Source organism: Pollicipes pollicipes, unplaced genomic scaffold, assembly GCF_011947565.3.
Source record: "Pollicipes pollicipes isolate AB1234 unplaced genomic scaffold, Ppol_2.1 Scaffold_3087;HRSCAF=3621_pilon_pilon_pilon, whole genome shotgun sequence".
Lineage (NCBI taxonomy): Eukaryota > Metazoa > Arthropoda > Thecostraca > Pollicipedomorpha > Pollicipedidae > Pollicipes > Pollicipes pollicipes.
Window position 1 is genome coordinate 1,952,965 of NW_023596225.1, and position 22,255 is coordinate 1,975,219.

Here is a 22,255-nt window from a genome sequence, read left to right on the forward strand (position 1 = left end):
GCTTGCGGCGTAGTTTGTTACCACGGTGTGTAAGCATACTGGGAAGACAGTGGTATATTTTGCCTTATGTACTGGCGTATTTCATTTGGCGCATTTCACTCTAAAAGATTCAACGGTGAAACTTAGCCGTCACGGCGCGCGTGCTCTTCTGGTCTTTTTCAAGGTGCACGATTTCTTAGCGTCACTTTATGGAACTAGTTCTAGTTTTACTATGCGCTAGTTTTCAAACAATGAGATCTGGGAATAAGTGCGCCATTCTGCATCGGTGGAATCACGCACTCATCCACAGATCACACACACACACACACACACACACACACACACACACACACACACACACACACACACACACACACACACACACACACACACACACACACACACACACACACACACACACACACACACACACACACACACACACACACACACACACACACACACACATATATATATATATATATATATATATATATATATATATATATATATATATATATATATATATATATATATTTATCAACACAGTTTGCTATTAGTTAGCAATGCACTAAATTGAGCTGCAGCATTCTTGTTGAACAACTGGTCTACGAAATATTGATCTAACTAGTCTCGTTTTTTCAACTGTATATCATCGCATGCATCATGCCCTATTGTTTTGAACTGAGCCAAGGAAGAGCCAGTGCTGTCTTTTTCCCAAGCTGTATTGATGTGCGACTGTGCAGCGAAAAATTCAAGGGCGGCACCCACTTGCCATGCAAAAAGTTGTGCTGAGGTGGCGGTCACGGGTGATTTTAATAAAAAGTACCAAAATACACAAAGGATGTGTTTCACCCGACCACATATTCTGAGAGGTAAACACCGTCCAGGTGATTATTTTACTCCAATCCACGAGTAATGTGCTGTTTGCTGTGGAGGCTTCGGCTGCACCCTATCCATGTCGTAGTGCCGGTCAGAGTGTAGCCGTCTCGTTCCTGTTATAAGACGCGTGTTCTGTGCGCCTGGACAGTGCCCCGCTTCGAGGTTTCAGAGCAGTGCCATTTTTACACATTGTATATACATCTCCAAGCACGTGTTGGTCTGATATATCATCCGAGCAATCAGGATGTGATTTTTTGGAACTGCTAAGCTGGTCCTGTCACATCGCCAGATTTCGCGGATTCCAACTGGAAGATCCCACCTGAGAAAACATTTGGCGAGTCCCAATAGCAACAATGACAGTGTCACAGCTGCAGTTGTTAGTCCGCCCATGTGGGCAGCACTGCCTGGTCTGGGACGAACGTCATGCACTTGTACGGTGTCCAGGACGCGGCTCACGTATACGGCCTGGACACGTGTCCGGGACCGGCCTTGTACAGTGTCCAGGACTCGGCTCACGTATACGGCCTGGCCACGTGTCCGGGACCGGCCTTGTACGGTGTCCAGGACTCGGCTCACGTATACGGCCTGGCCTGGCCACGTGTCCGAGACCGGCCTTGTACGGTGTCCCGGACGCGGCTCACGTATACGGCCTGGCCTGGCCACGTGTCCGAGACCGGCCTTGTACGGTGTCCCGGACGCGGCTCACGTATACGGCCTGGCCTGGCCACGTGTCCGGGACCGGCCTTGTACGGTGTCCAGGACGCGGCTCACATATACGGCCTGGCCACGTGTCCGGGACCGGTCTTGTGCGGTGTCCAGGACTCGACTCACGTATACGGCCTGGTCACGTGTCCGGAACCGGCCTTGCAAGATTAAATGACTCTCTTGGATCCATGGCTCTATGCATGTACTTAAGTAGCTCAATGCTCCTGTTCTTCTCACCCCCAGACGACATCACATCGGACCAAGCGGAGCACTTGAAATAACAACACATGTAGTCACACATGCGTAACAACGCGAGCGAAACATCCGGTCAGTTAGTCAACAGCACCTCAATAACTATGTATCCGCACCATGGTTTCAAGTGCGTCGGGTCATGAGTACAAGGATGGTCGAGTGAGATCACTGATGCCGTCATGCTCGAGAGCTCTCTTGGCTCATTACGTCGGCATTGCCTTGTGACACTGCTGCTTTGTTCTGATCAGCGCGAGGCCCTCGAAATGCAATATGCACTGAACAGACTTGCTGGGGAATTTTCGGCCGAAAAGTGTCTGACGATGACCTATGTCAGGCCGTGGATAAGCCTGCTAGCCTCCTTTCCGAAGCGTCAGTCCTCCGTCAGTTTTAATCCCAAGCGGTTTGTGGCTCAGCGTTTGAGTACTCCTGCGCACTTTATCGTACAGGGGAGTGTGTCACTGAACCGTGCTTTTAATGCTATCGAACCAATTTCTTGTGCAGCGCTCGTTGGCTTTAGCTATGCGTCGGTTTGTACAAAGTGAGCCTTAAACCGGTCGGCACCATGCACTACCTCCCGCAATACCTGGCGTCTGTGCGCCTGCGTCGCTCCAGCAGGAGGTGCGTGTCGACTGACGGGAGACGCAGCTGCGCAGACGCTGACCAGCAAGACGCAGCTGCGCAGACGCTGGCCAATGAGGCAGCTGCGTAGACGCTGACCAGCAAGACGCTGTTGCGCAAACGCTGGCCAATGAGACACAGATGCGCGGACGCTGACTAGCAAGACGCAGCTGCGCAGACGCTGGCCAATGAGACGCAGCTGTGCAGCCGCTGACCAATGAGACGCAGCTGTGCAAACGCTGACCAGCAAGACCCTGTTGCGCAGACGCTGGCCAATGAGACGCAGCTGTGCAGACGCTGACCAGCAAGATGTAGTTGCGCCGACGCTGGCCAATGAGACACAGCTGCGCAGACGCTGACCAGCGGGACGTAGTTGCACCGCCGCTGGCCAGTAAGACACAGCGGCGCGTCCGGGGAGGGCTCGCTTGCACGACGGCAGGCGCCGCTCTAACTCTCCAGGCATGAACCCTTATCATGAGAGCTGCTTGAATGTGGTGCCGCCATGGAACATTTAGCTAGCAGATAAATAGCTTTGGTGTTGCATTAGACATTTTGTGGTAATAATACCGGTCGAGTTCGGGATGGTTTAGCTTCGAGGGTTACCGTGACAGTGAGTGTGGTCCAAGTTCAGGATGTTGTTGCTACGGACCGTTATGTTCGTCTTAATCTGTAGTTTTCGCTGTATGCGAACTGTTAATGGCTGTCACAGCATGAAATTGGTCGCATGCATTGCCTGTTTTGGTTTCCCGAAAATTCAACATCAGCGCGGGTGGTTGTCAAAACAGGTGAGTCCACGGCTGGCGCCCAAGATTGCATGACCGGCTGCACACATCCACCTGCATTTTTGCCGCTTTGTTCGTCCATACTGTAAGCCGCCAATATGTGTTGGTTCTGTGTTGCTGCGGCGTCTTATCTTCGGGACCTTGGTTTGATTTCGACCTGTGTGTTTCAGCTTTTTTGCATGTGGAAAATTTTGCACTTGCCATTGGTGAGATGGTAATAATTGGTGCACTGGTTAAGTGCTGAGTGCTGAGATGAAGTGTGATGATAATGGAATTTTGCTGGCAAATCTGCGTGATCGAATGGATAGCATATGCGTGCTTTGGTAAGGGTTGTGCTTTCTTGTAACGTTCCCCTGGGGCTTTCGTTTCATACTATGGTTCGGACAATTTCTGCAAACACTGTCTTGCAGTACGTTCCATGCCTGGTTGCTATTGAATTAAAAGAGTAGACCTGTTTTATTGCTCCCCTCACTTGAACTTGGTATGCCTGTCTTGCTATCATTCAGTTATTTTCCCCAGTGCCGCCATTGTAAATACCGCCACTGTTATTTGTATTTCATCCACTGGCAGTTAGTTTCCGACATGATAAACTCATAGGCTGAAGCTACAATGTCGTCATGGAATTCAAGGAGTAATAATCTACATGGCAGATGAATAATATGGTCATAACATGCATCACTTGAGATGATACGAGAGGCTAAGCAAAGCGTCATTGTTATCTTCACTGCACATGCATACAGCGAAAAAAATACGACAAAAAAACAGCTCCGTCCAGTTGGCACGTGCAGTACAGGTTTCACGGGCGTCTCGAGGCTCAGCAGTCTAGCACAAACACCAGACAATGAGACCAGGCTGCCCCGCCACCGCAGAAGACTGCTCCGTCCCCGAGGTACACCGCTCGGCTCCTCACGTGCTATCCTCAGGCGACGATTTGTTGCACCTATAGGATAGCGTACAAATACGGGTTAGGTGGCAAACTTTTGCGCGCGAACACCGGTCTAATCGCAAGCAGCAGCGTATAGGTCATTGCGAGCTCAACCCAGGAACAGCAAGAACATTCAGCAGATATAGATTTGGCTGGAGTATATACTGTCTGAAAGCCTTGCGTTCCCGGTCCTCAAAAATAGCGAAATGTACACCAGCGCATCAGCATAAAAGTTTGAAGAACGAATCACGCGGGCCAAATTAGCGCAGCCACAATTGTTGGCAGCTTTTGGCTACAAAAGCGCACGCAGAAATCTGCACTGTTTTAATTCAACACTTTACCACGGTAACAAGCGACTGCACATTATCGAGACGCGGTATGCCAAGCGCGTAACCAGCGATATTAGGCTCCAATCCTGTCAATGGCGCTGCGTAATTTAAGCATCATGTTAACAGTTTCAGCATCTAGCCGAATACGAGCATCGCAATGCACGACCAATGCCCGTATTCTGAAGGGGGGATTAGTGCACATCAATAGGTCTCTGCCAATGTTGTTTGGCACGCTCCAGGGGCGCAGCGAAGAGGATGGAGCCGCCCCTCCCTTAAGAAAATACTGGATGCGCCCCGGATGCAGCCAGTAGGAGCCTGCTGCGGATTTTAAGCTTAGAAAAATAGGTGTGCTTGCAACTGTATCAGTGGATGCTAGCATTTTTAACCTTTTACATTTCTGCCCATGCTTTACTACGTCACACAAATTTTAGCCTTGTTTTCTGCGTTCCACGTTTTCACTCAGGGAGTCCCCTGTCCCCTGTCCCCTGGGAAACCCCACAAGCGATCCCTCAGCAAGCCGCAGACTGCCGACGCTGCAGCATAGCCCGGTTTGAGCAGACTCGTTGGACACTCACAGGAATGGTTTGACGACCCAGAGCGGCGAGGGTGGCGGCCACCCGCTACCTTCGGAGACCAGCACCAGCGTCTCGGTGACGTAACACTCGCAGTCCCGCAGCGGGATCAGCGATGGCTTCTCTGGAACCAGCGGAGCAAAACTGGTCACCGGGTTCTCTTTGCCGACATCCGTACAATGACAAACAAACGGAAGCAATGCGTCCCTTCACTGCATCCCCTGAAACGGGTAGAGCAGATCAGTCGCACAACATCTTCGATTTGGTGGCCAGTGCTTCCGCTGTAGCCCGATCAGCCACCCCGGAGCAATAAGAGCATGTGCGTCACAATTTAGTCGATGAGTCATTTTCTCTAAAATAGCAGAGAGCGTGGGATTTTCCCTTTGATCTTGCATTTGTCAGCCATGTCTCTAGAGAGATGTCAGCCCAACGGAACATTAGCCAGCGTTGCCCTGGTGTTACAATGTCGCCATCATTTAGTCCCTTTGTTAAGCGACTTACGGATAACTGCTGCGTAAGTTGTTCAGTGCATTAGGGAGGAGCATTATTCACATAGATAAGGCAGTAGTATTAGCCTTATTCCTCGCAGAAAAAAACAGGAGATTGGAGATATAGTTGGGGTGATATTTCGGCGAGATGCCTTTATCGAAACGATGAAAATGTGAATGAAAAATTTCCTACCAATGATCCTACCTGATTTCTAGCTTCTTTTTTAACAGCAGGCCACAGTTTTTACAGGGAATTAATCAAAGAGTGATTGCCAGCCATTGTCAGCTATCCGTATCCGGATGCGCTAGTGACGGTGGAAAGGAGGAACAACCTCACAGCATAGTAAATGGAACTTTTTATCAAGCCCACCAACTCTGGTATCATTCTGCGCTACGAATCTGCACATCCAACTGCCAATAAGCACAACAAAATTCCTAACCTGCTCCTTAGGGCTCTAAACAATCCATCAAGTAGTGAAAAGGAAAGATAGGGCATGAACAAAAGATTGGCTTTGCTGTTGGGTAACTGTAAAAAAGCCTAGAGCGCGTGGGGGATGGGCGGTAGGAGGCCGGAACACGTCCTATTGGAAGACGGATTCTTAACGCTATCTTACATGAATGGGCATTTGCTTTGGAAAATCAAACACGCTGTTTGAAAATAAAAACTGTGCGTAACATGGCTTGGAAAACCGACAGTAAGGTTGAAAACCGGTGGCAATGTAAGTGGCAATTAAGTGGCAAGTGGCAATGTAAGTGGCAAATGTGAGTGGCATTGGAAGTCATTTATGCGGTTTTGGGTTTCAAGGGGCTTGCACGCAAAAAAGCGTGGCTTATAAAATCAAGTGTAGACTGTGTGAAAAACATTGGAAGGACATAGTCTATGTCGGGGGGTTCATGCGGCCTGTTTGTTTAAGGTATGATGAACACCTGCGAGGCGCTGAAAACAAAACAGGGAATACCCCTTTCGGGGACCTTTTTCTGGTAAAACACGCCCAGGCTGTAATCGAGGGAGGTATGGGTGACCTCTTTTAGAACTCAGAGTCATTTGCAGAGCACAGGACCACCCAGACAGGAAAATAAGTGAATCTATTATTATAAAAAGTCGGCGACCAAATCTCAACATACAGGGCTCGTCATGGCTGATTATGCGAACGTGATATGTGCCTTTATGTGTGATGTGTGCTAGCTTAAAATCGTTTGCATGTGTTAGTGATGTCTGACGCGTGATGTGCGATGTCTGTTCAATTGAAATTACCTGCAGGTTTAAATGATGCGCGATGCGTGATGCCTGTTTACTTTAATCCACTTACATGTTTGAATGAAACGTGATGCGTGATGCCTATTTGATTGAATTCGTATGTTCATGTACGGGTATGTTCGTGCATTCTAATTCTTAGATAAGCACTGTATCATTGTAATGGATGGCAGTCGCTCTTTGTTTAATTCCCTGAATGTTGGTGTACTGTAAAAACTGTGACTTCCTGTAAAAAAAACGAAAAATCGAGTGGTATCAATGGCAGGCGGGTTTGAATTCACTTCTGCTATTGTTTCGATAAAGGCATGTTGCTGAACTATCCGCCCAACTATAACTCCATTCTCCCGGTTTTACTCCGATGAATAAGGCTAATACTACTATCTTATCGATGTAGATAACTGCTACGCACTTATTTACCTGAATCCCTTTACAAAATACTGTGAAAACAAGGCGGAAGGCAACTGCACCGCTGACACCAGCCGAGCTGCTACCAAAGCCAGCTCACAGCTGCTGAAGCTGCCTGACTGAGGTGGAGCGCCGCTGGCGTGTCTCACCTGGGCAGCCGCCGTTGTCGGGTGGTTGCGGCGCGCGGGTGGGCCGCACCGTCTGCCAGCCGGGCTCCGCCTCCAGCCGAGCGAGGATCTGCTGCGGCGACTCCGGCCCGCTGCCAGCGGCCGGTGAGCTGGCCTGTGTCGCCGTGTCTGGTCCTGTCCCGGTGGCTAGGCCACCTCGCTGCGGACGCCCACCGTCTCCAGCACCCTCAGCGGCGTCTGCTTTGGGTGCTCTGCCGACGGCTGCTTTGGTGTCCACATCTTCTGGGTTTGTCGCGCTGTCCGTGGCGCTGGTCTGAAATGAACGTGGTATCGCTCCCGTTCTGTTGATTCCCGACGCTGTTTCTTCCCTTGGGGACGTCCGTCTCCCGTTTGTTGAACTAAGACCGTACATTGGGGAGTGGCGTTTGTCTTCGTGGACACCGCTACACAAGCGGCCTTCGCTTGAACTATGCTCAACATCCGGTTTGCCTTTACGATTCTCTTCGTAATGTTTGGAGGCTTTGGAAGCAAGTGGAACTTTATGTGTGGAACTGGCGGATGATTCCCGCAGCAGCTGATCTTTTTTGTTCTTCTCGGCCAGCCTTGCTTCTCTACGCTTCTCCTTTAACGAGCTAAAATTGTACTTCTTATCGTCTGTGCGATCTAAAACCTCAACTGGTGTGACATCATCCTTGTTTGCAGACGTGCGGTGTAGCACCCGTTGACTGTCACAAATGCTGGCTCTGTCTTTCGCGGTATTGTGACGATGCAGGCCCTTCATCGTCGTCACCATTTGCTCGGAAGCTCCCTGCTGTGGTTCACTTGATGGCGATTTCCTTTGGACGGGCAGTGCACCTTGAAGGTTGCCCGTCATGTTTTCACTGGACAGCTGCTGTTCGGTGGCAGGTACTGCGGGCTTTCTCCAGTTGTCTACTTCATGCAGTGTCCTACCGTCACTCTGTTCCGTGAATACACCGCTATCCGTACTGCAGTCAGTGCACTGTTCTGGTGTACTGACCCTGGCACTCACTGGTAGAGACTCGCTCCACGCCTTACCCCTGCCTGCTTCCTCTCGCACCCGTGACTCTACTGGAAGTGACTCCGTCTCCTCTCGTACTCGTGACTCCGCATGAAGTGACTCGCTCCACCGTGTAGGCCGACCTTTGTCCACTCGCATTCGTGACTCGACGGGCAGTGACTCGCTCCACTCTTTGCCATTGTCCGCCTCCGCTCGCACCCGTGACTCCACCGGAAGTGACTCGCTACATACGCTGTGCCCACCCGCTCCCATCCTTAAGCGCGACTGCGCAGGCAGTGACTCGCTCCATTTGTTTTCACCTTCCAAATGCCGTCGTGTTCTGGATTCCACTGGAAGCGACTGCCTCCACACGCTATGTCCGTCCACCTTCTCTCGCACCCCGGATTCCACTGGAAGTGACTCGCTCCATGTTTCATGCCTGGCCGGTTCCTCTCGCAAGCGCGTCTCCACGGGCAGTGACTCGCTCCACACCTTATGTCCGTCCACCTTCTCTCGCACCCGTGATTCCACTGGAAGTGACTCGCTCCATGTTTCATGCCTGGCCGGTTCCTCTCGCACGCGCGTCTCCACGGGCAGTGACTCGCTCCACACCTTATGTTCGTGTACCTTTTCTCGCACCCGTGATTCCACTGGAAGCGACTCGCTCGATGTTTCATGCCTGGCCGGTTTCTCTCGCACGCGCGTCTGCACGGGCAGTGACTCGCTCCACACGCTATGTCCGTCCACCTTCTCTCGCACCCGTGATTCCACTGGAAGTGACTCGCTCGATGTTTCATGCCTGGCCGGTTCCTTTCGCATGCGCGTCTCCACGGGCAGTGACTCGCTCCACACCTTATGTTCGTGTACCTTTTCTCGCACCCGTGATTCCACTGGAAGCGACTCGCTCGATGTTTCATGCCTGGCCAGTTCCTCTCGCACGCGCGTCTCCACGGGCAGTGACTCGCTCCACACCTTATGTCCGTCCACCCTCTCTCGCACCCGTGATTCCACTGGAAGTGACTCGCTCCATGTTTCATGCCTGCCCGGTTCCTTTCGCAGGCGCGTCTCCACGGGCAGTGACTCGCTCCACACTGCATCCTCGTGCACCTCCTCGCGTGCTCGGGTCTCCGACGGAAGCGAGTCGGTGCAGTCCATTTCCTCACATGTCTCCTCCGGCATAGGCGACAGGCATCTCCGGAGTGGCACAATGACTCGTCGATTAGCCCGAAGCGTGGAGAACACAGCCCTCTCGTTCGGAACTGTAAAGGAGACGAAAGCGTGGTAATCGCACAGCACACTCAGGAATACAATGCTGATGTCGCTTCACTTCGCTTTATGACATTTTACTCGAGATATTGTGCGAAGTGTTACTATGCAAGAAATTACGGTGTCAACATCCAAAATCTTTTGACGAGGTATGTCATGTCCTCTACATGGCAACACACACCTGCTCATCTCCCTATAGGGCGACGCATATAAGGAGATACAGCACAGCGGCCAGAGCTGTCGCTCCGTTTCCCACAAAAACTCAACTGACAGACCACGCGGAAATACTGCTTACGAATAAATGATGCGTAGGTTACTACGAAGGACGCCGCAAACCGAGTGGAACAGAGTTGAACTATGAGACAATTTTTAACTTGAGCAGCCCAGACCGGCTCGGCGGTCACGCTTTCTGGAAGGTAACACGCACCCGGGCGGCCGGCTGAATGCGACGCGATCGGGCGCGGGAAGCTCAATTTGACCTCCTGATATATCGAAACTCGGAGAGCTATAGACACTTAATTCACAGAGTAGGCAAAATTGTATGCGAATCCACTTTCGAGATATATTGGTCATAACTTGGGTCAAATAAGGTCAAACAAGGTCAAACTCCAAATCGGTGTCTGAAGCGCCCTCGGTCCTCCTCGTCACCCTTTAACCTAGACGTCCGTTCTAAGAAAAATGTCACTGGCCTTCATTTCAGGTCAATGTCTTTATTTGACCTTCAGAAGCGCACGATGACATAGACTTCAAATACTTATATGTCTTTATTCGAATTTGAATAAGCGACAAGGATTGCGCTTCGGGCGTATTTCCCTGAAAACGAAAGGCTCATCGGGGTCACTTTAAGTGAGGAACCTTTTCTGAACTTCATGAAATCCAAATAAGATGTCTGTTGGCGTCTTTGTTAACAATACATTCGAAATGAGCTTCAAATATTACTAGTACAGAAGTTACTCAGCAAGCAGTGGTTTCATTTTTACCTCGGCCTGACCTTCATACCTGACATAAGGTCAATGTGATTACTTGTAATCCTAAATTTGATTACCTAATTGTCTCAGAAACTATCTCAGAGATGCATGGTTTCGTTGAACACCCCTCTGTCACAACAGATTGAGTGATTCCCTGGGAACTGTGCTGCCAACCATGATCTGATATCGACCTCATATAGGTCAGCAACTTTGCAAGGTACGTCTCATTTTGATCCAACAGGGTTTCCACGTAACACTGTAATATCATAAGATTTTGCATCCATCTCATTTGGGTTAACACGGCAAAAGCAAAATTCTCGAACTTTGAAACGTTGAAAAACAGGGGTCGAAACCGGGTCCAGATGTAGATGTCCGGGGGCCACGGTCACACGAGGCTGACACCAAGAGGCGAGAAAAGGGTCAGTCGTACTGGCAAAGGTGTAGGTCATAGGGTGCGGACTCGCATGCGCCGTCGTGCGCAAACCATGGATGTGCCATCTTTACACCAATAGATCCCAAAACTGTCTGACCTATAGGTGAGACCGGAATCGGCCCCTGCACGGCCAACGCCACCACTTCCCGGAAACCAGAGGTACGTGGTTTGGTTCTCCGCGTCCGCCCTTTCTGTAGGAGTGAGAGATAGGCGCTGTCATGTAGCCCCAGAAGCTGAGTGCGTCGTAAGGCCCCAATGCCGGCCTGAACGAGCAGGGCTTTGTCAAACCGATTTCGATTACAGTGCGCTTTGGCCTGGACTGACAGATCTTGGGCCGCGAATGCTACGTCGATGTATGGGCATGTTTTTTGTGACTACTGTACCACAAAATATTTCCACCCCTCCCAACACCACTGTTGCAATTGCGTGTACTGATATTCATTGCAAGCCTATCGATGTTGTCGGTTAGGTTGTTGAGGCTGAATCAAACGATGCTATTTGTGAATTAGCTGGCGATTGGTGGGGTCCACATCTGCACCATCATCCGAATATCGCCGTCGGTTGAATTCTCGCGAAGGGCGGAATTTCCAACATGTTGCTGAGTCTGTAGGTCTCGTTTGCCTAACGTGACTGTGTCCATTACCGTAGTTTTTGGCATCATCGGCACAAGTGCCCTCGCTGCTTTGGTGTAACCCACCACGTGGCTCCGAAGACGCCTCATTGGTGGGCGTGCTATCAGGCACGGACTTACACCAGGTCCGGTGACTATAGTACTGTGATGCCCCTTTCCAGCGACGCATTTAGTTTGTACTGCCTCTCCAGGTGCACCACCGCAACATTCGCATACCACAACGCAGCTGTCTCCGGAGCGGCAGTTCGCATAATGGGCGTTAGAGGCGCTGAATGCCACACGGCGAAGCTGTCGACCTTTGGGGCAAAGCCAAGAGGGGTGCTAAGCTGGGGAAGAGCCAGCAACATTGCGTCACGACCCCAGCTTAGCTTGAGTGCTGGTCAATTCTGGCCACAAGACGCAAGCTTTCTCTTCTCACACGAGAATGGCGAGATAAATGAATAGTGGCTCCCAAGTTCGTGGCAGACAGCTGTCAGACGCTGCACGTATGTGTCATGTCTGACAGCCTTTGGCTGGCATGACTGAAAACAAATACATGCATCATAACTCATGTTTTCTCGTCTCAAGTGTAGATCCCGAAAAAATGAATGCGTCATAACTCATGTCAACTCGTTTCAAATGCAGGCCCTCGAAACGTAAATGCTGAATCTGTTTACTTTCCAATCTCCCTACCCTCACCCTCGTAGTTTGTAGGTCGAGCATTTTACTCTCGTAGTGTGTAGCCTCATGTACGTTATGAAATATCAGCACTTTGCAAAGTTATCTGCCGCATACATTGAAGTCGTACCGCCAGGCACCGAGCGCACAGCATGACACGGGCGCCCATGGCAGTAAGGCGAATGAAAGTCATGTCAGAGAGGCCTTACTCGGTTTGCTGTCCACCCTATCAGCAAGAATCTGCAACAAAATATGGTCACATAACTCCCTACTGAGCTCGTGCACCCATTGTGCCTGACGTCGTTTCCAATGCTGTTACGCAGGAGTACCGAGAATCACTATTTTAGCTGGAGTGTTTGAGGCAAGTCATTCAGCGATAAATATGATGTCGCTTCCAAGGGGAGCTACGGCCAAACCGTCTGTGCGGGAAGCAGAGAAGTCGCCGGCCGTGCTGCTTACCAGTGACATTTGGCTTGTGACGTATCTTTCTGAGAGGCACCCGCCGCACAGTGACGCCTTGTAGAATATCTGCACAACGGTTTGCACCATCCCCCTGACTTTGTTTGTATCTTATCTCCCAATACCGAGGGTACTCTGAAATGTTGGGATCCAATATTGTGCCCATTGCGCTTTCATTTGCATCAGGTTAATGGCCTAGATGGCTTTAGTTACGTCATGACAAACCAAACGTGACAGAATATGGTATTCGCCGGCAATGCACCGTAATGCTACTGCGCTGTCCTCGGGTTAGTTCTTATTCAGCGTTTTCATAAGCTGTCTAGGGGCTTTTAAAGTATATTTTTTCCTGTTCCAAGAGAGCAGGCAGCGGATGGCTGCCCCGCGTCAGTTGCAGGCTGGCGCAGACCACTACTGGCGCTAGAGTCAAGGTATTGCAAGCGCAAGGTCATTAATGAAAATCTTCACATCCCAAATCCAGGATTGTTTCCACTTCGTGCTGGACCTGGCAATAATTGCACATTTCTTTTAATGGCAGCAAACCTATCGCCACCCCATGATATAATTTTTGTTATTTATGTCTGAGGAGCGTTGGGAGCTGTATTCAGCCATAGCCAGCCCACTTTTCTTAAAAGAGTAGCGTAAATGTTACGGCGTTTGTAAAAACGGTCGCTTACATGAAGGGGCATGACCTATCTCCCTCGCGGGACGTTCCGACGGCCTTGGCTACTGAAAAGAAGTTACGAACTTTTAATAACAGCGTGCAAATTTGGATTGAAAAACATCGCTTAACCTCAAAGGTCGGAACAAACAAGAATGTTAGCATGTGCAGGTGTTTTGTTTAGTTCACGTGGCTGTTACTTGCAGGCCTCCAAAGCTGTCATTTTTTAGATTAACGCTATATGTGGTGTGATGGCTGATAGTATCACTAAATGTGTCACCAAGGTTTAAAGTACCGTTATCTCTGTGCTAGCGAGACAATTCGCATCACTAGGCAGTGCAGATATCAAACGTCCATTGCGAATTATCTGAAAGATGCCATCTGGACCGGGAAAATGATTTCCACCACCTGGTTATATTGGCTCAAGAGTCAATTTCAACGTAAAGCGCGCAATGTCTAATATGTGTTGATTGTAAAGTGCTTATTGTTATTTTTCGATTCTTTTAGGGATGATTTTACAGTCATTGCATCCTGGTTGCATCAGTTAGAGAGCTAGTGACAAAGCGAAACACTAACACAACACAGTTTCACTGAGCCCCTCCGTAATCTATGATTTATAGTACGCAATTGTTCCAAATCCCTCAAAATCTCGTCTTGTCATCTTAGGCCACCATCTGCCGATGCGGCGCCTACCTTCGATAAAGCGAGGAGAACCGCGCACAGGGAAGACGACCAGGTCGTCCGTCTCGCTGAGCGGTTCCTCCCAGGTGCCCTGCTGCTCCTCCTCCACCGCGGCGAAGTGGAGCGTCTCCTCCTCTACGATGCGCATCGCGGAGTCATCGTGACGGGGCCGAGGCGCCGCCTCGCTGTCCGAGTCGCTGCACGTTTCGTCCGAGTCCACCTCCTGCACGAGGAAGGAGGGCGGCTGGCTGCGCAGCCGGGCCAGAGGCGGGCAGATTAGTCCCTCCCACTGCTCGCTCGCGATCTCTTGCACCTGCAGGCCGGCTGCTGGCGGGGAGCGGCCCGCGGGGGTCGCGCTGCCGCTGCCGGGTGCGAGGGGACCATGACACACATCTCCGGCCGGCTGACCCGTGCTCTCGCCTTCCATGGACTGTGCGAGTCGCGGCTTGGTCAGCGGGTCGTCCAAGAAAGTGTTTCCTTTCTCAGTTGGCTGATCTACCGACGAATGATGGGGCTTCTTACCTTCCTCTCGCCTGGTGGTTTTCGCGCGATTCGATGGGTTTGCTTCCTCTTCAGAGAGTTTTCTCTTTGCCTCTCGCGCGTCCAGTGCGTGGTCCCCCAGAAACTGGCTCTTGTGTCTGCCGACATCCTCAGAAGACCAGCGCTCTTCCGGGGCCTCGGTCACCAGAGGTGGAATGCTGTAGCGTCGCTGCCTTGGCTTGCGTAGTGACATGGTGTAGACGGGTGTGTCTTCACACCAAGGAATGAGAAGCCTTCACAGCCGGCGTTGCACCTTCCTTGAGACAGGACAGCAGCCCTTACCGCCGCACGCGCTCACAGGTGCTGGTGATCCCCCCCAGAGGACTTCAAGCTTGCGATGGTTACTGAAGGAGCTGCTGCCAGGTACTGCAGTCCGCTGCCGTCGCAGAAGCCGTTGTCACCGGACAAACGTCACTCAGCTTATCGCATGGATTGTCGTCATTGTGTGGGCTCCATCCGGTCACTCCCGTGGGCCGTCTGCCCGGATTGAGCACCACTCAGTCCCCATTACGGCTCTTTCCTGCTGGGTGAGTCGCACTCAATTACTCGCGCCCAACCGCTTTCACTGGACGAGCCCCACACAGTCGTGCGCACAGGTCAGTCACTGGACGAGCTCTCTCCAGTGGCTCGTGCGGACCGGCGTCACTGGACGAGCTCTCTCCAGTAGCTCGTGCGGACCGGCGTCACTGGACGAGCACCTCCGGAGCGCGCCGTGCGTCCGCCGCCACCGCCGCCGCTGGACGCCGCCGTGCCGGCCGCGCCTGCGCCCATGACGGCGGTCCTCTAACGGCGCGCGCGGGCGGACTCAGAACCGGTGTGAATCACCAGTTGGCCTTCACTGGGCGCAAACCAGGCTGAGTGTGATAATAACAAGGAGCTCCACATAGGACGCGCTGGCACGCAGGATTATGCGACTGCGGGACGAGTTCTATAGAGCTCTTCTGTAACGCAAACTGACTTATGTAACTGCATTGGTGCTGGCATGCGGTGGTGTAAGCCTTCCGTCAGCGCTGCCTCGCAACGTCCCGTGTTTGATACCCATCCGATATCTATTGGCAGCGCCCGGCGCGTCCACCCCGGCTCGGCCCCGCGCTGCCGTCTATTTCTGGCGGCGGCCGCCGCCGGTGGAGCTGGGCTGCCAGCTGCTCGACCTCGCCGGAGCGCCGTGCCTGACCGAAATAGCCAGCCGCCGTACGGCTAGCGTCTGGAAGAAGCGTGCCGGCTCTGAGCAGCGGCATGTCGTGCGCTGGTGTCAGCTCACCCTGGCGTGTGGCGTGAGGTAGGGTCGGCACACATGTCTCTGTGCCGCGGGTGGTGGTGTGTGCCGCGCTGGGCAGAGGCGACGCGGGACCAACGAACGCTGGCTGAGATAGCCTGTCTGTTGACACACATGTCGTTGAATGACAGTCTCCCAGTGTCCCTGGGTGGCGTGGATGTCGGCGAGCAGCGCGCTACTGGCTGTGACGCGTGTGACGGCGCAGTGTGAGTCTGCCACGGTGGGGCCCGGCCGACGGGTGTTGTCGGCCGAGCTCGCAGACCAGCTGAACGACCCGCGGTGACGTCACAGCGGGAAATCCCGACGTCATCGGTCGTATGGTGGCTGCAGCCGGGCTGCGCCGGTGACGCATGCCTGCTGTCAGCGGCCGGGTCTGGTCAAATGTTTATCAGAAGTGATGGTATGCGCTCAGGAAGTGGTGCTGGCTTGAAGTCATGCAGTACGTCACAGGGGCCTTAAGCACGCGGCTGCTTACTCCCCTATTTGGTCAGAATCAATGCTGCTAGTTTTGAGAATTCAGCTAGCTGGCAGTCACTAGTTCTGAGACGCCACAGGTTCTGTTCTGTTCTGAGACGCCACATGCTGCTTACGGACACATTCCTGAAATGGCACTGAAGTGTAGAAACGCATGTGCGATGAGATCAACCCAAGTGCCATAAACTATGGCCCTTCGGTCAAAGATCGATGGCAAGGTATCGAAACCAAGAAGTCGTGTGCCGAAAAATCGTGCGAGACAAAAATGTGTGGACTTGAGATTGTCGTGACCAGCAATCATATCGGATCAAGTTTATATGAATAAATACGGCAGGACAAAAGACCATACAAGATTTGAGTCTTACATGATAAAAGTAGGAATGGAATAAAAGCGTACAAGAAAGGCATAGTGTGGGATAAAAACAATGCGCCGAGGACGGAGAGGGGTAGGACAGCGCGGGATAAAGACCATAATTACAAAAGCTCGTTGAGGGCACAGATTGTACCATAGAAAGGCCGGAAGGCTTTGTGGTTTCTTATAGGGTGGCTCGCTTGAGCTACTCGTTTTAAAGGTGCAAGTAAGGATACTAAAAATGGGTCAAGCACGCGCTATTTGGAAGGCATTGTTGAAAAATATTGGCGTTCAAGATTGCTGCATTCTTATACAGCTTTTGGTATATTCAGACAATCCCCGTGGTCAGGAAACAAGAGATACAGGATTGCTCTCCCCGCGTTCAGCGGCTAAGCACGTCATTTGCAAGACGCCAGCGAGTGTGGCTCATTATGAATGGTGAAGTGCGTCCATGAGGTCGTCGCTTAGGCACTTAACGAGGCCGGCGAACACTGACCATAAGAGCAAAATGCGCAAACACTGAAATACCTGTGAAACATTTGTGTCTCATTTATACATAACACAGCTGTTTGTAGCACTGCCGTTTCAAATGGAGCACTCTCCGAGACTGAACAAGCGGCTGGAATGGCCGGAGACTCACGCCGGCTGGACACGTGCCTGGGGTCAAACATTCGACGTAAGGTTAGACACCTCCGGTGCGGAAATGCAGCGCAGCGGTGGGACCTTGCCAAAAATGCTTGAAAGGAGCGCCGGTTTTCAGATGCCAGTTTCCTCCAGACAGAACTGGGTGGTGCCGCATAGCGGCCCTCAACGTGTAACCTGATAGCGGGTTCGCCAGGTCCTGCCTAAAAATATTACACTATGGCAATTCATTATCCAAGATATACAGCCCAGTGTGGGCAGTTTGACAAAATCCGTGCCGAAGATGCCTCTCGGATTTCGGGCGCTGGGTACAGGGCTGAATGATGGAGGAGAGTGGCAGCGGTCCCAACCCCGTGATCTGAACATACCATAACGCCCAGAGCTCTGCTTGTTTCTTCCTGGCCACTTGCGGCCACTTGGTCTCTGTAAGGTGCTGATGCAGGCACGCCTTTGAGCCCGATCCTGCATACTGTTGCCACTCGTCACGTTAAAATCGCCACATAATGTCATGCATTGTTCGTGTCCTTCCCCTGAGTCATTTCGGCTGGCAATTTTATATACGACCTTTTGTGTAGGCTCCTTTGGCGTACGGCCTTTACACCTGACGATATTTGTCCTGGCGGCTCTTATCTAATCCGAGCTTTTGCTTGCATCTTATGAAAGTGGTCTATTCCTGCTATCTCTATGCAAGACTATATTATCCATCACAACTTTTCCGGTTCGGTCTTTTGCTTGCAACATTTTTCATCAATCTTGAGTACGATGTTTTATCGAACGATGTTTTTATCACACAGTCTTTGTGTTACAATGTTTGTTGTTGTTTTCTGGTGATCCTTTGCCATACAAGTATTTATCATGCCATCTTTTATCTCGATAAGCAGCTCTGCGATGGCACGCGGGCTGCATGCCAATAATGTCACCGGAGGCCGCCTCGGTGTCCCTACCATTCCTTGAAATGCCGAATGCCTCTTGTCTACTGGCATTTTCCCATAACTAAAGGCTGCTTTAGCGCTTTTTTTCTTTTACTGTGGTGATTGGTTTCCGTAAATGTTTTATAACATCTGTATTAAGCGGGTGCCGGAAGCGCCCCCCAGCGTTGCGATGCTTCAAAATACTGTCCGACTTGTCACCCGGGTGGTCTCAGTTGAAAATCGTCTGAGGCGGTCAAAGCCTCGCCTGGATTCGGCGCAATATTTCATCATTATGAAGCCACGTTATGTGGCGCTCTTGGACAGCCATGAATCTACCCAAGGAAGCAAGTTTGTAAATGTGTAGAGCGTCGGCATCTTCTCAAGACATGAGTCCGCTACCGAAAGCGCAGTATTTATTTTGCTACCGGCGGGAGTGAGCTAACCATGCTTGACATTTCCTGTTGAATCAGGGGACGGCGCCGTCTGGCCGCCCCACCCACTGGCGGTTATCACACCGCAGGCGCCTATTTTGGTCGGGATGAGACAGTTTCGGGCTGAGTAACAGTGGGCGGGAGGCCGCACGACCGCGACAGCTGCAGACTCGTAAACAGCGCTGGCGGCTGGTGCTGATAGCTCCTCTGTCGTATGCGGGGTGAGGTGACCCCGAGTCACATAGCTACCAGACGAGGTCAGACAAGCTGGGATGTCAGGCGATGTTCGCGTATTGAAGAAAGGTATGCGCGAGGGACTATTTAACAAAGTTGTATTTGGCTTTGAGTTCTGAAATCGATTCTAACTGTGTTGATGGTCTTTGTATGTGTGTTCGTAGTTGATTGTGTGACACGCTGCAACACAATTACTGACTGGAAATAATTGCTGAAGCCATAAACTAAAGGCGATCTGAAAAAAATATAATGCCACCAGACGTCCCACTTCAATGAAAACAACGTAAGTTGTTAAGTGCATTTGTGGGGACACATCATTCACATATATAAGAGAGTAGTGATAGCCTTATTCTTTGGAGAAAACCAGGAAAATGGAGATTTTGATGCATTGATATATTGGTAACAGATCTCATCAAAACGATTAAAGGCATGTTGCCGAGATATCAACGTATCTAAATTTTCACTCTCCTGGTTTTCTCCCCGGAATAAGAGGCTATTACTGCTGTCTTACCAAAGAAAACAAGTGCGAACGGTAATATATAACCTGCGCAAGCTACACCCCAGTCTTAGCTTCCCCACTAAAGGCCTCTGACACGGAACGGGTCGCCCGCCAGTCAGCATCGTTTGGCCCGCTGACCAGTCAGTGGGGTGACGTGCCTCTCTAGAGTACCACATTGCGGTCCCCTACCCGGTCCGGTCACTCCCGACAGCAGACTGGCCGGTCCGTTACCCGGTCCGGTCACTCCCGACAGCAGACTGGTCGGTCCGTTACCCGGTCCGGTCACTCCCGACAGCAGACTGGTCGGTCCGTTACCCGGTCCGGTCACTGCTGACAGCAGACTGGTCGGTCCGTTACCCGGTCCGGTCACTCCCGACAGCAGACTGGTCGGTCCGTTACCCGGTCCGGTCACTCCCGACAGCAGACTGGCCGGTCCGTTACCCGGTCCGGTCACTCCCGACAGCAGACTGGTCGGTCCGTTACCCGGTCCGGTCACTCCCGACAGCAGGCTGGTCGGTCCGTTACCCGGTCCGGTCACTCCCGACAGCAGACTGGCCGGTCCGTTACCCGGTCCGGTCACTGCTGACAGCAGACCAGCTGGTCCACCGCCCGGTCCGGTCACTCCCGACAGCGGACCAGCCGGTCCGCTACCCGGTTCGGTCCCTCCCGACAGCAGACCAGCCGGCGGTCCGCTACCCGGTTCGGTCCCTCCCGACAGCGGAGCAGCCGGTCCGCTACCCGGTTCGGTCCCTCCCGACAGCGGACCAGCCGGTCCGCTACCCGGTCCGGTCACTCCCGACAGCAGACCAGCCGGTCCGCTAACCGGTTCGGTCACTCGCGACAGCAGGCCAGGCGGTCCACTACCCGGTCCGGTCACTCCCGACAGCAGGCCAGGCGATCCACTACCCGGTCCGGTCACTCCCGACAGCAGGCCAGGCGGTCCGCTACCCGGTCCGGCCACTCCCGACAGCAGGCCAGCCGCGCGCTGAGCAGCCGAGGCCCTGCACGACCCAATATAGCGATGGGTGAGGGAAGACTACACACCGGTGAGCGTCGCGATCCTGCTAGAGCTGAATTTCTGAGTCAGGAAATCTCACGGTATCAGTGCTTTCTTGTAGATTACGTTATTGACTGTGTCCTCCTTCGGTAGGATAGACGGTCGCCTGCTCACTCCGGAGCTACTGACATAAATCTCACTTCGAGGAAACGCTGGTTTGGCCGGGCTGAACCTAAAAATGGCACTTTTGAGACCGCAGGCTCGCGACGCGTGGGCTTAAAATGCCCGCAAGGCTTTTAGCGAGCAATGCTAGCGACATTGGGGATATTAGAGGGTATTCTATGTCTTAAATTATCCCACTTATGCTTTCTTAACCGCAAAGGTTTATCCAATTAACTAGCCATTGTTTGCAACAAACTCTGATGGAGAAAGGAACTACTTCTTACCCAAAAATTATGAAATGGGGAAGTTTTCATTACAAAGACCCTACGCGCAGGTTTGCTCGCGCTACACCAGGCACGGTGATCCGGACTGGATCGCAATGGTTTCATAAAACTTTTTCTTACCATGCTGATTTAGGCCATATAGGTTTTGGTCGACCACACCAATGGATCTCGAGTTATTAGATGGCAAACGACAGAGCTTCTCATTTATTATATACTACGTACGGACGGTAGACTTTTAGTTCCATGTATTTATTTTAGATGCCAAATAATCTATTTTACCAGACTGATCTGTTGCTCGCATTGGACAGGCGTTTGTAAACAGCGTAGCCTTGAGTGCTCAAGTGGCAACGGGTTTGACATTATTTGGACCTAGATGAAGTCGGACGTCATCGCTGCGGCAGATCGTCAGCGTCACTGGCGTAAGCGTCGCGCGCTTCAAGCGACGCAATCCGGCAAACGCGCTCGGATTCTTTGCCTTCATCGGAGCAAGGGTGGCTTTTTGTTTATCATGAACTGAACTTCTGTCGAACTGCTCCGCAAGGTGATTCCACTTTCACCACCGACATCTTGTAGTCTTGAAGGGGTTTCAGCGCCACCTATATAGCCTGAGCCAACTATAGCGCCACCTAGGTACTTATACAACACAGCATGGTTTGCTGAACGACTGGAGCAGCCGAGAGCAAAACGACAGGCTTAAATAATTTGGAAACGAATACACTACTTAACAGCCCCAGCATGTCCGATCACGCCATGAACCCATGCAATGTCGGAAAAGGAATTCGGTTTTCGCAAAGTGGTGGGGGTAAACGCTTCTTTAAGGCGAAATGGCGTCCTTTTAACCTTGAAGATTAGTGATGCTCTTGCAAAAAGATACACCCACACATAGACCCACACGAGTGCAAATTACATGCATGTACGCATGCTGTATATCCTGAGTATATTGGTTGACATTAAACTGATAGATGTATAGATGGGGCGTAGCGCATTTGTGTTCACTTTCCCTAACTACTTGAGGCTTCTGGGTATTCATGCATATCTTCCTTTTGTGGACTTTGATGACGTGATGATTTGACGATTTTGTGAAATCTCTGTATGATAAGAGATATGCCGTAATGCGTACTTCTGCCATATATTTAGCATTTATTCCAAGCGAAGCATGATGACGACCGATGAAGAGAACAAGCCAGTCAGCGCGCAGTCACTTTCTACGCAGCGAAGTATTCAAGATACCGAGCCGATTTAAACCGATGACATTGAAGTCTCAGCATAGACACAATCGAACGTGGTCACAAGGTGTTCAGAGTAAGCCAGGAAGCCCCTAGTGACAAGCCAGGTTTTATCCGTGGACTTGCCTCGCACTCT

At 51.5% G+C, this 22,255-nt stretch overlaps 1 protein-coding gene across 3 annotated transcripts in view; it reads right to left on the reverse strand.

Moving 5' to 3' along the window:
* The window catches only part of LOC119114740 (obscurin), an 86,369-nt gene extending 71,007 nt beyond the window's left edge, over positions 1 to 15,362 (reverse strand). Inside the window, exons 1-4 of one of the 3 annotated variants that reach the window (XM_037238756.1) lie at positions 14,104 to 15,362; positions 7,342 to 9,597; positions 5,048 to 5,168; positions 4,129 to 4,158 (exon numbers count right to left, since the gene is read on the reverse strand). In XM_037238756.1, the coding sequence (XP_037094651.1) occupies positions 4,129 to 4,158; positions 5,048 to 5,168; positions 7,342 to 9,597; positions 14,104 to 14,824 (3,128 nt within the window). In that variant the 5' untranslated portion in view covers positions 14,825 to 15,362. Of the gene's footprint in view, positions 1 to 4,128; positions 4,159 to 5,047; positions 5,169 to 7,341; positions 9,598 to 14,103 lie in introns of those variants that run through there. The other 2 variants (XM_037238757.1, XM_037238758.1) reach the window with 2 other exon arrangements.
* Positions 15,363 to 22,255: the final 6,893 nt, after the last annotated feature.